The 14,174-nt window shown below is 40.9% G+C and overlaps 1 protein-coding gene across 1 annotated transcript in view; it reads left to right on the plus strand.

The window, feature by feature from the left end:
- DNTT (DNA nucleotidylexotransferase) overlaps nt 1-14,174 on the plus strand; it is a 1,058,258-nt gene that overhangs the window by 64,950 nt on the left and 979,134 nt on the right. The window contains exon 2 of the mRNA XM_085614981.1: nt 12,346-12,520. Coding sequence (XP_085471107.1) covers nt 12,346-12,520 — 175 coding nt within the window. The remainder of the gene's footprint in view (nt 1-12,345; nt 12,521-14,174) is intronic.

The following is a 14,174-nucleotide window of genomic DNA, read 5'->3' on the forward strand; positions in this document are numbered from 1 at the left end:
AGTCCCTGGAAGCTAAATATGCACTTTGCTCTCCCACTTCAGCAAGACAGTAATTAGCATTTGAATAGGTGTGAATGAGGTAGGAACTGCCTCCCAGGAGCAAACAATAGGCTAACCTGAGTTGGCCGAGATGACCCATCCGAACATGACAGAATATGCAGGTGGTCTAGGAGTATTCTTTTTGACATTTAGGTGTCAAGTCCCGCTTATATGTCACATCCTGCATGACAGGTCTGCTGGATTTCCATATAACATTTGGGGTGCACGTCAAGAGGTGAAGGCAGGAGACCAAAACAATTCTTATATATCCAGTGTCTGGTTGCTGAAAACACAGTTTTGTTCCATCAGATGCATATCTCTGAGGTTGCTGTGGGTAGAAGGACAGCCGTAAACTAGATTTTGGTGTTCAATGTGGGAGGACACTGGGATTACAATAGTACACCTCCCCAAACCCCAGCCCTCAGAGCCCAAGTTCAGTGTGGCTGAAGACGTAGGCCATTTTGAAAATGCTCAAAGTTGGTAGGGTTAGCACTGGGACTTTTACCCATTGGTTAAGGCGTACCAAGGGGCCATTCTCACACACTAGCTTGTGCCAGACATGCGTGCGGCATCTCCAGGCACCCACTTCAGAAAACTCCTGGACCTGTGAAAGATCAGAAGAGGACTGAACCTGCTGTTGGATACCTGTGAAGAGCCTAGTAGACTGGACTTGCTCTCCCTCTTGTACCCATGACAAAGAAGTGGAATCCAGTGTCATAAGTCTGACATCCTGTTAACGCTACAGGGACACAACAAACGACAAGAGGCCTTTTCCTGCAGCTGGCCCTCTGACCAGTGAAACCTGGACCTGGATTAGATCCTCCTGTTGGCTTTCGGCTGCCACCCTGTGAGTCTTTAAGTGCCACCCCTGATTTATGGGAGCTGTTAGAATTGTATTTCTAGGCTGGTTTCGGACTTCAAGGACTAAAGTCACAAGGTAACATTTTTGACAGGGATGAACTTAGTTAGTGTGTCTGACCTGTGCTCTATCACGCTCAGCATCAAATTGCACCAAAGTCCTATTCTACTTCAACCATTGACTATTATTGGCACTTTGTGCTTCGAGGTGCTATTTCTACTTAAAACTTAAAAAATCCATAAAGCCAATTTTCCTTATTGGATTTTTGGCATTTTTATGTCCTTTTGTTTATTCACATGTACTCTTAATTTCTTTTACATTTTGACTGCATTACTGTTTTAGTACTGCATAATTACTGTATCCATTGGTTATAAGATAAACCCACCTGCTCAGTGCCATAGCTACCAGGGGTTTGAGCTCAGGTTTATTTAGGGACTATGGTGGTTCACCCTAACATGGACTGAGATTATTACCTGAAGTGGGTACTCACCCCCTCAACACCCAATTTCTTATAGTAACTTTTATGTGCTGCTTTTTGCTTCCCTATATATGCTCCATATATGCTCTGTGTCTTTGGAATGCTGCTTCCCAGAAAACTAGTTTCAATGCCTCACCTGAAGGTATTACTTAATTTTTTTAAAAGCCACTTCTTTTTGCCTCACCTACACTTATTCATCTGCGTTAGCCTTCTGTAAAATTCTAATTATACCATATTCTAATTTTTATATTTAATTTTAGTGTGCCATTGTTACAACTTATGCAAATTACTGTATTGTTCTTTTAAAATGTAATATGTAAACAAAACAAAATAAATCACCTCTTAAATTTAATTGGACATCTTGTTTATGGAGGAAGAACTTTCTCAGAAACTGTATTATTTACTTTTTATTAAGTTTCAACAGGTAAACTCAGATGTTCGTCTTTATAATGTTAATATAATAAGCATCAATTGTTTAGTTCTTATTTTGAACTTTATATTTATGATGATTATGACTATGAATATGATTGTTATTATAATTAAAACTGTTGTTGTTTTTATTATGAATAACACTCTTGTAGAGGGTGTATCTTGTCGGTGAGCTCCATGACATTAGCTATATTCTGGAAGCCACTATCTTGATAAGTACTTTCTGTATTTTCTTTTCTTGTGGAAGAACTGTGCTGAAATGTTTCTATTATATTGGCTAATCTAATTGAAATTCAATGTAACAACAATGGAAATGGTCAGGAAATAGATGCCTTTCCCTTTATAATAATACACATCAACACACACATCCACATTACACAGATGACAATAATACCTGTGTAGTTATGATTATGTTAGACTTTTCATTAAAAAGGACCTTTTTTGTTTTGCTGATAACTTTGGCTCCATTTGACAAATCTACATGAAAATTTAGATACTTCATATTACTTTTTGTGCAGATCCTTCAAACGCCGGCCAAAAAAAAACAACGGAGGGGGGTCCCACTGTGTCATTCCCATGCCAATTCCAGTCATATTCTTCACACCTGGATACAGAACAATTAACTGAACAGAATTATACCAAATGTGGAATGCACACAGAACTTTACTCAAGGAAGATTTATTGTTTGTTTAGGTCTGGGCATGAATGGATTACATGTTAAAGCTTTCAGTACCATTAATTCTTGGAGGTCTGTAAACCAGGTTTTGCAGTCCTTCACAGACAGAAAATTGGGGGGAAAAATCAAATTTGGTTGGGTTAGGTACCTTTTTCTACCATTGTCCATTTTGGGTCTGCAAACCCACACCTGGATCCAGAACAATCTGCTTGAATAGGCACAGCATGAAGAAAATGTTGCAGCCATGGTTGCAGGATACAAGGGGCTCGGTACCTGGATCCTGTAAAAAAGTATAAAAGAGCACACAAGGAGGTAGGATGGGTACACCATGACCCTAAGGCCCATTCAAGGTGGCCCAAAGGCACATCTCAGTCAATAAAAATAAAGCACAAAGATGGTTTTTGCCAAAGGTTTAATTGATCCTGGGGCTGAGTTTGTTGACCCCAGCACATCCTCGCACCACAGATATCAGCAAATCCTGGTTGGAGATCACAAACTCAGTTGGCACCCCGCCGTTAGTCAAAGCCTTTAGCCACAACCAGGCTCTGTACCCATTCCTCCTCAGAAAATCAAACTCTGAAGTGTATAGCTCTTGGTTCCTTTATTGCCAAGTAGATATATACCTATTTTTTACAGTGCATAGTTTCGTGTCAACGGCATTACCATAGATGATGTCATCATTAATGTCATCAATGATGTCATTTGAGATGTCGCCATTGTTGTCATTATTGATGTCATATAACATGACATTACTGAAGCCATATGCCCAGATTATGTAATTTGTTAGCTATTACTGTTGATGAGTGTCGGGAAAAGGTTATGATTGAAGTCGGTCATGATGACTCATTCATCAACAATGGTAATAAATAGCATATTACACTTTGTGCATTCTCATATATGGTTTTAACCATGATGCTTTTCATATACATTTTTTTCATATACATTTGTTTTATGTAAAGGAATTTAGCCATACCAAAGACAGAAGATGGTAAGTGTCAACGATGCACTGACCTGGCAATTCAGATCCAGGAGGAGCAATGGTAGTATCCATGCTTCTCTGAATCTACAGTCGGCTCTGCAAAAGATATCTATGCCAGTCAGTAGTATCCTTGGGAATGGGGAGTCGGACAAGAGGAAGAGCAACAGAGGCACTAGATATCTTCACAATGTCTTTTCTTAACGCTGGGCTTGACCTGCGGATGATTGTCCGCACTGTGCAATCATTGAAAACGGCATCTTGCACAGTGCAAGCTGCCATTTTCTGCCGCTCGAGTAGATTTTTGCTCGAGCGGCAGCTTTCTCAACGCGGACTGGTAGTTTCTCATTGCGAGCGGTCGCGAGCATACGCGACCACTAGCAATGAGAAACCTGACCTCCCCGTGTTGAGAATCTCGCCGGGAGGTTTATTTTCCACGCTCGCGATCGGCAACTTGATGTTGCTGATCGCGAATGAGGAAAATGTCTCGCCGGGATGTCCATTTGCTCGCTCGTGGCCTCCAACTTAACGTTGAGGACCGCGAGCGAGCAAAAAATGCAAACTACGCTACACGTTTTTGCACTGTGCTGCGTGCAATTAGCGTAGCGTGAAGTAGCACAAACTACGCAAACTACGCGAGCGTAGCGTAGTTGTCCGCCCAGGGTTACCTCAATGTATGCATCAGGACAGTGTGAATTACCTGGGTGCAGAAACATGACCAGTGGCAGTAATATAGTATAACAATGTCTGCTTTGGTATGGATCACGTAGTTCCAAACGGTTGGATTAACACCATGAACTATACTGCTATATCACTGGTGAGTTTATTCTCCAGTGACTTTATTCTACAGCTCTGTGTGTTTTTACCTCAGATTGTCATGGTGCCCCTCAATTATGAGACAGAAATTCACTTACTTGAAAGCATTGTGGATTTTAATCCTAACTTGCCTTCATTTCGGATACATACTTCTTGCTCCTCGGTGTCATTTTACTTAGTGATATAATTATCGCTCTATTTCTTGTTATGATCTTACACACTGATGTATTATTCTCCATGATGAAGTCTTGCTCCTAAGTGTGCCTCTGGAAATACTCTGATTTGGAAATTCAAAGTATTATTGTTCGCAAACCCGGATGGCAATTTAATCTCGCTTTCATATATGATTATGATAACAAACTGAAAATTTAAAATTCATCCTAACCATCCAGACTCCTGGATGTAGGCAACAAAACCTTAAAGACCCTCTTTCTTCCTGGCCTTTTTAAAAATCCTCTCAAGTATCACAGACACAAAGCCCTAGCTGCAAATGCTGCAACTATTATCAGTGGTTCAGTCTGAATCTAGGGTCCAATAAAACTGGCATTTTCCACATACAACTTACCATTCAGGAAACAGACTTTCTGCTTAGCATTGAAGAACACTAAATTCCTTTATGGAACAAAACTTAACATATTAATTTACTACCGCCAGAATTGTGACCTACAGATATAACTATATGATAATAGGAAAGTCATGATCCAATTATACGATATTAACCTACCCATTTACACTACACCATTTTAACCCCACATTAACAGCACTGAAACAATGCTAAATCCTGTGAAATATAATGATGTCACCGGCCCACCTCCTCCAATCCCTTGGAACTCTTATCCATCACATATTCAGTCCCGAGGATCTGTAACCAAATAATGTAATACCAACACAACCATATAAGGGCCCCAAACCTACAACACGATCAACCCAACTATGACACAGACCTGACTGTAAAAGCTAACCAAATCCCTCACAGTCATCAGCACTCAAAAAACATTGAGACAGGTGTGCTATAAATGGCTCCCAATGACTAAATCCACAGGCCTCCTCATAGCCTGCTTGTCTCTATAATATATCCTACTTCTCTTATCTCTCCTCCGTTACAGTCATGTCACCCAAAAACAGAGCACACAAATGAGCTTCCCTCAGAAGGACCTTATCTCTCTGATCCATGATGTCCTTGTGCTCACTATCCGTTACACTACTGATCAAAATTATATATTCCTTTTCTGCTCCCCTTAGTGAACTTCACAACATCAAACTGAAATTGGATTGGCATCTGTTTTATCTGCATGCACTCTTATCTCAAAATCTGCTCTACTGACCTCCCTCCATAGCTCACCTAAAATACTATCGGCTGTGCCTATTTACACACATCAAAGCCCCAAATACTTCAAATATGCTAACACCCATGTAAACTCCAATACTACTGTACAGCCATATTGCAATGCTTCATCACAGTCCTTCCATCTTGAGACCTAGTTGACCCAAACTGCATCCTAGATCTATCTGCACAATTATCATCAGAAATATCAAATTTTTACCCACACATTACATTATTTCTGATCTACTAAAATATTAGTCTGCAGTTTCTCATGCAACGCCCCTATCTGCTCTCCTCTTCGACTGCAAGACTTTAGCACTCAAAGAGAGCTTAGTCCATTCTTGATACCAATATTTGTGTTAATGAAAAACCCTAATCATGACAAAACAAGTGTATACTCAAGACACTTTAAACACATTTACAAAAACATCCTACACTCCCTGAGTTAAACTGCCAGTAGAGTTTGGTCCTAGACCCGCCAAGCTAGCGGATTGTACGGAGATATGAGGATGAGATTGCCCCATCCTGAACAAAGTAGCTTCTGTCAGCATGAGGCTGACAAACTCCAAGAAACTTCAAACTGTTCAAATGACAGTGTACACAAGATCCAGAAAGCCCTGTCAACATTTGAAAGGACATTGAGACCATTCCCTGTATCTACCCAACCCCAAAAAGGGAAAACGTTCTGTCTATCATGCGAAACATTCCTGAAATCAAACCTTGCACAGTAACACAACCACTCCAGTGAACATTTCATATCATACAGAATCAATCTATTGTATCTGCCCCATCTCCCTTCAATACATCTAAATGTAATAACCTAGCCTTCCACTTTTTTCAAGGGAATTATAGTAATTAAAGAGGAAACGGCAAAAACAATCATCCCCAGCTGGCATTGAGAATAATTGCTTTGCCAAGAAAAATCCTATGGCTACCTGGAGTATCTCCATGAGTACCCATATCTGTTGAAAAATGCCATTGTAAACACAGAACAATCTAATTTTTATTCATAAGCCATCCCACTCCCATCAGCTGAGGATCACTCAAAAGTTACTCTGTAGCTGCAAATCATCAGCTACCCCCAAACCAGAATTTTCTCCCATATTCCCTAAATGTGGATCCACTTTTGCGTCTTCTCAATAAGGTCCATCTTTGCCCATTCTCAATAAATCTAAAATAGACCTGAATGTGCTCAACCGCTACAGGCCCATCACAGGACTGTCTTTATTTTCAAAGATCCTGGAGAAATGTGTATCCAGCCAGTTAGAGGACTATACTAGCAATCATACCTAATTTCCACTCTGGTTAAAGCACTGAAGCTTCCATCCGCAAAATTGTGGACACCACTCTACGCCTCTTAGATTAATGAAACTCCTGTTACTTATGAGCCTAACAGTGGCTTTGATTTTGTTAATCATAAAACCCTACTTAAAATCCTAAAAAACAGAATGAGTTGTGAACAACAGTATGTTAAAATAGGAAATGTTTTCCAGAATACTGTCAAAGTTTCCTATGAAATCAGGGCTACAGCCTCTCCCATCTACGTTTCAGCTTTTATATTTAGCCAATAGGCAATGCATCAACAAAAGAGAGGATCTCCTTTCTACAATATGCAGATGATACTTGGGTGTATATTAAGATTGAATGCTCCAGCAGACTTAAAACTCTTACCATCTCCCTTACAGAAAGTCAAAACTGGATGTTAAATGTGGAACTAAAGTTAAGGCCTCAATAGACTACATTTATCTTTCCGGTCCAACATTTTATATTTTTTTTATCTCTTATCAAAGCAGTCCTCTATTGAGAAGCCCTATTGAAGTAAAACGCAAAAATTATTTCAGTGCATCAAACCTGTCCATAGACATTTAGGTTGGCTTACCCGCATTTGTTGCTTGGCATGTAAGGGATGGATTATATTGAGGTAACCTTTATTGATCCTATTATAGCAGAGAATCTAATCAACCTAGAGTTCAGAAGCTGTTCTCCGGACTACTCTGCAATCCAAATGAGGTCCACTCCTATTCGGTCTCCCTGCCCAGATGGTGCTTTCAGATTTCCCCCGGGAGAGTCATGTTTAGATCAAAATGACTGACTGTGTAAAGAGTGTAGTCCAGCAGTTTCTCCTGTTTGTTCCTTTCTGCCTAATATAGTCCCTAATGCAGAGCTGAGCATTTTGGTTAATGAAGAATTGCTAGGCCCCTCCGTAGATCCGGAAAGGATAAATCTACTGTGTAGTATTCCGGAGACCAACAAGGTTGTTAGTGCAACCCACTCAGAGTTTGGGTCGCTCTTGTCCTGGAATATTGCAGGATTAAAATCCAAGTTGAAAGATCCAAACTGGGTATTGTTTATCAACTCTTATGACATCTGCTTATTCCAGGAGACATGGTTACTTGAGGCTCAGTTTGCATCGGGTTTTTTGAATTTTAATGTTCTGGCAGTCAAGGGAAAAAAGGGGCGCCCCTCCGGTGGTCTTACCATTTGGATTAGACAGGACCTTGGTATTATCGTCAAGGAGCTTTCTACTTCGCACCCAGATATCCAGCTAATTAACCTTAAGCTTAAGGATGGAAAATCACTGGATATTTATAATGTTTATGCTAGAAGCCCTGGTGGGAAGAAGTCTGACACTATAGCTCGCTTGGATGAACTTATGCTCCTTTACTCTCAGTACTCATATATAATTTTAGGTGGAGATCTTAATACAACCTTTGAACCTCTTCTTGGTGTTGATTGGAGCATCTCGGAGGTAGAGGATGGCTTATGGGGTGTTCCAAGTCTAGATCTAGAACCTATCATTCGTTGGACCGAATTGGCCATCCAGATTAACGCCCTTTGTCTAAATAAGGGGCTTCGTGCAACAAATGGCAGGTCTGAGCAAGACAAATCAGGGTCCATTACTTTCAAGAGTGGTTCCCGTACTAGCAGAATTGATTACATTCTGCTATCACTAGATCTATGGGATACCATGAGGGACATGGTGGTTATAGACAGATTGGAGAGTGATCATAATCCTCTCTCTCTATCTACTATGCTTTGGGTGATCCCCACTGCCCATAGTGATCCTTCTCCATTGTACCATCAAGATGTAGTCATTGCTAATGATCTGCGCCACGTTAAGTGGGCTAAGGTTGCTCAAAGTCAAGATTGTTTAACTCGCATTTTTAATAGATTAGAACTTGCCACCCAGGACTTAGGGGATGCATATAATTAGTGTCCTCCGGAACCACATGGTATACCTGGAATGTCGATCCATGATTCTTTGTTTCTGGAACTTAAAGATATCTTTGTAAGGCCCTGCAAAGCAACTAAGCCCAAGTATGATCCCTCACCACAATGGTATTCTACCGCGTGTAGAGTTGCTCGCGTGAACTTGGGCACCGCACTGAAATCTGGCGACAGTCTTAAAGTCCGCTCTGCTAGATATGCTTATAAGCAAGCTATCTTCAAATCTAAGAGAGCGTGGGATTTCCAAAGATGGCAGGAACTCAGGGAAGCAGGTGCCCAAAAGGATATGAGACGTTTCTGGTCTGTTGTTAGATGGGGGACTGGGGCAACCCTGATAAGCCCCAAAATTGGGTTTCGCAAGATGCCTGGGTCAAGCACTTTGAGTCCCTATATGCTGTTGAAGATGACATGTGCCCTTCTTCTAACTACCAACCTACCTGTTATAAGGAAGACGCTTTTACCCTGGGTGATGTTGTTATTGCTCTTAAGTCATTGGTTCCTGGAAGGGCCCCTGGGATGGATGGAGTCCCTGCTGATATCTTTTTGAGTAACAGCGAATCCTGGGGAAACTATATCTTAATCTTAGCCAACTTGATTGCTAGAGGTGCCCCGATCCCCACTTCCTGGAAAGGAGCTGAAATTATTCCGGTGTTCAAGAAAGGGGACAAGTCCATCCCTGCAAACTATCGTCCAATCAGCCTGATTGACACCACACAAAAGATTTTAGGCAGGCTGATCTTGAACAAAGTGTTGGATTGGGCTTTAGATAATGCAATCCTCTCTCACCTACAAGCTGGCTTTAGAGCTAGAATAAGCACCATTGACCAGGTGCTGCATTTCGCTATGCTCTATTGGAAGGTGGTCTACTTGGGGGGTGGCAGCCTATATGCTGCCTTCATTGATCTTAGGGCAGCCTTTGATCTTGTCCCTCGGGCATCCCTTTGGGCTGTCTTAGAAAAGATGGGGATGCCACCTGTCCTAATTTCCATAATCGCCAGACTCCATGTAGACAATTTTGCGCAGATTAGATGGGGTGGTGTTGGTCAAGTGACTAGGCAGTTCCCTATCCAGAAGGGGGTTAGGCAGGGCTGCGTTCTTGCGCCAACTTTATTTTCCTTGTATATTAATGATGTGGCCAAATTATTAATAGATGCAAATGTGGATGCCCCCGCTTTGGCAGGTGCAAAAATTCCTATTTTAATGTTTGCCGACGATTGTCTTATTATTTCAAAAACACCGAGTGGTTTACAGAAGTCCTTATGTATTTTTGAGGACTTCTGTTTTGCCCGCGGGCTTGAAATCAATGTTTTAAAATCTAAATTTATGTCCTTCAACCAGTCCAAATCTTTTAAAAGCAAAATATATATGAATAAAATGCCATTGGACCAGGTTCAAGATTTTACTTATCTAGGTATTTGCATCCAACATGACTTGGGATGGAAAAAGCAAGTAGAGCTGGCATCCCTTAAACATTCCCAACTCTCTGGTGCGCTAAGCAAAGAACATACCAAATCCCTGACTAAACCCATTGACCCTGCACTTCGGGTGTATGATGGTAAAGTGGTCGGTGCTGTGCTCTATGGAGTTGAGTTGTGGGGATTTGATAATGTACACAAATTATCCACCTCTGAAAATAGATTTTTACGAAATCTTACCAAACTACCTCAGAGCACTCCCCTTTGCCCCCTGTTCTATGACCTAGGTATGAGACCAATAGCATTAATTGCCTTATTTCGCCCCATATTATACTGGCGGCGATTATGGGTCACTCCTGTGAACTTAGGCTTTTTGCTCTTGGCCTCATGGACATTATCAAACTGGATACCTTTCGTAAGGTCAAGTGGCTACGTAGGCTTCATGAGTCGCTTCAGGATTTGGGCCTTAAAACTTTGTGGGAGGATCCACTAAACGCTAGCTTTCCGTCTAAACAAGCACTGAAGGCTTTGTACTGGGAATTGGTAGCTACCCGAGTTTTCAGATCTACAGCTCCGCTTTCATTGTCTGGTATTTTTCTTGATCTCAAGGATACTATTTCCTTGGCACCTTTTTGGGATGACATTACTAATCCTCAAGACAGGAAGCTCTATTTTCAATTCAGAGTAGGCAGTCTCCCAGTAAGAGAGTTTTCATCTAGATGGGCCGTGACCAATGTGGTTAATTGTCCTGGCTGTACTGCACCTATTGAATCTGTCAATCATCTCCTCTTCCAAAGTCCATCCTACACAATTCCCCGCCAGACTTGGCTAAAACCAATGTGCCGACAGTTGGGTACTAGAAATGCCAAGGTGGCACTTCGTATTTTGCGCTCTGCTGAAATCCCACTTGTCTATATTTCTGTCGCTAAGTTCCTTGGAAGGGCATGGGTGATTAGGAGTAAAATGTTGATTGGGTAAATCCTCCTAGTCTCTGAAATGCCAACCTTTTTTGCAAATACCCTTATTTATTGTTTTAAACTATTTTAACATGTTTTGTGTATTTAGTATGTATATAAATTTTGTATGCTTTTATGACAATCGTCGAATAAAGCTTTCTTGACTTGACTTGTATTACTAAGACACCAAATACTCCCAGATTCAGAAAGTTTTCTTCCCCAAATAATCTTTGTCTGGTAACGTATCAAATACTTAGAATGACCTCTCAGTACATATCCAACAGCCCCAGTCAATCTATGCCTCAAATAGCAAGGTCTAAAACACCTTAAGCAATTGTTACCCATCACCTGACCTTTGACTTCTGGATCCCTTTGAATGCCTCTCCCTGATACGCTTCAGAACTATAAAATCCCTCTGATTAATGTAAGATGCTTTGTATGTAAGTAGTATTTGTAATTTTTATAGCACAATCCTAGTCTGCAGCAGAACAAGTTCAATGCTTGAGATACAGTCATTTTGAGATAAGAGAAGTAGCTGGGTGCTGAAAGTAAGACACTGACTGTAACTGTGTTGTGCTGCAGCGCTCTTTAAAGAGGTGTTTCTTTAGCTCTTTCCTAAATTGGAGCAGTCTTGGGATAGTGCTGTTGGATAAGAGAAAGTCATTCCAGATGCCCAGGGTATGGATTAAGAAGGCCTATCGCCTTATTTGCAATTTTTCTTCGACTGTCCGATTGGGCTTTCACTGCGGTGTGCTGGGAGCCACAGGATGTGGTGAACTTGCAGCCAGGTAGGCAGGGGTGCCGGGTGGGATGGTTTTGAAGTTGATGTTGCTGGTATTTTAATATGGTGTGGGCCAGAATAGGAGTCAGGTGAGCTTCATAGGTGTAGAGGTGGTGTGACCATATTTCTCCTGGCCATTGATGTGGTGTGCTGCAGAATGTGCTTTAGAGATGCCTGTGTGGAACTCAGTGTGGTTTATTGCATTGTAGTTACGTATTCTTTATACATCATAAAACACCCTCTGCCCAGACTCTTGACAGGCTGCTGCAAGATCCATAATAAAAGAAAGAAAGAATACAAATTGTAAAATGCTTCATAATAATTTAACAAAACATGCTAATCGATAATTCAATTGTAATGTTTTCTAGTGACCACGTCACTCATATCATCGCCGAGAACAATTCCGGGGCTGAGGTTCTGGAATGGCTCCAAGCAGAAACATCCAGAAGCATTTCAAGTTTTACAATCCTCGACATCTCATGGTTCACAGAATGCATGGGGGCTGGAGAACCCGTTGAAATAGAAAGGAAACATCAACTTGCTGTGAGTACAATTACTTATTATAAAATGTTCACTTAAAATCCACAGTGAGTGGAGTTAGGATGCCAGCACACTATTATCAATGTACTCCCAGGAGAGGACCGTTAGGAAACGTAAACGCTCCTTATTAATGCCTCCTTTGGAAATCCAAGGCCGTTTTATAGAACCCAGTGACCCCCATCCCTTGGTGATAAATTGTGTGTATGGTATTAACGTACCATTACAAGATGTCCCCTACGGAATGGGGGTAACCTCAGAAATAAGCGTGTCATGTAATTCCCATATTCCGGGCCCTTTCCCATGTATATATTTTGCCAGCTTTTACCTGTTGAAAAGAGTGCTCTGAAAACCGAACGTACGATAATACTCAATATTTTGGAACTCCGATTTGTGTGGACAGGTCGGTTTGTACCCAAATCGGAAATTCAGTGATATATTAAAAAATGAGGGCCTATGATATACAGAAAAGGTACTTAACTGCATGCCGTGGGTATTGTCTTTGAATCCATCAACAGTATAATATCTCTGCATATATATGCTTGGGATCCCCTGAACATTTTTATCAACATGTTTTTGCATACAAAAAACATGACGATTAAAGGAAATATGTTTTACATTATTTTAACTTGGTTAAAAAAATTTTTTTTTCAATCTAGTTAGCCAAATATACAGGATAGCTTATTTTGCTGAAAACACAGTTAAATTAGATTTTTAAAAGACCCAAAAGGAAAAATGTAACCCTTAATAGACTGTGCACATACTATGCTAATTGATACTGTACGTTTGAGGAATTCTAAGGCTGTCAACCTTCCGATCATGTAGTACAGGGACAGTGGGGCAGTTTATTCTGAAAGAAGTACAGTGTAAGGAGCATAACCTTTACAGCCTCTTAGTCTTTACCAATGCATGTATAAAAGAAGGGAAGGCAGACATGTTGTTTATGGATTTGGAGAGAATAGCCATGACAGAGAAGTAGAATTACAGATACATAACTTTTCCTTCTCTAACTTTGCCAAAGGCAAAGGCGAAGAGACAAAATTGCGCCAGGAAGTCTGACCAGAGTATCAGTTCTGGAGTCAGAGTCAGCGCTGTAATGTTTTTGCATATGTGCACCGACCACCAGGTTGCTACTTTGCAAATCTCTGGAATCTGAACATTAGCAGTAGCTGCTTTATCATGTCTATAATGTGCCTTAGCTTAGGGATTGGTAACGCATAATTATAAAAGACACTATCCATCTACATATGATGCGCTTAGATGAAGCTATCCCAGTATGGACAGCTCCATAATTTACAAATAGTTGTTTGGTTTTTCTTCGGGCCCTTTTCACATCTAGAATGTAGAGGGATCTTCATGCCAGAGATGAATGCTCAAGAACGACAACTGGGAGTGATATTGCCTGGTTGAAATGAAAATCGGAGTTCACTTTAGGCAGAATAGAGGGTGTGTTTTTAAGGAAACTTTGTTACAGTCAAAAAGGAGATACAGTTCCTCAAGCTGACTTCTGTTCTATGTGATAGTGATAAGAAAGTCTATTTTCAGGAGGTTTGTTGTTGGTCTGCCTTGTGCGTGGGTTAAAATGGAGGCCCATTAGTTTGGAGAAGACAGTGTTTAGTTCCCATCGAGGATAAAGTCTCCAGACAGATGGGAAACTCAC

Source organism: Triturus cristatus, chromosome 1_2 (genome assembly GCF_964204655.1).
Source record: "Triturus cristatus chromosome 1_2, aTriCri1.1, whole genome shotgun sequence".
NCBI classification, from domain to species: Eukaryota; Metazoa; Chordata; class Amphibia; order Caudata; family Salamandridae; genus Triturus; species Triturus cristatus.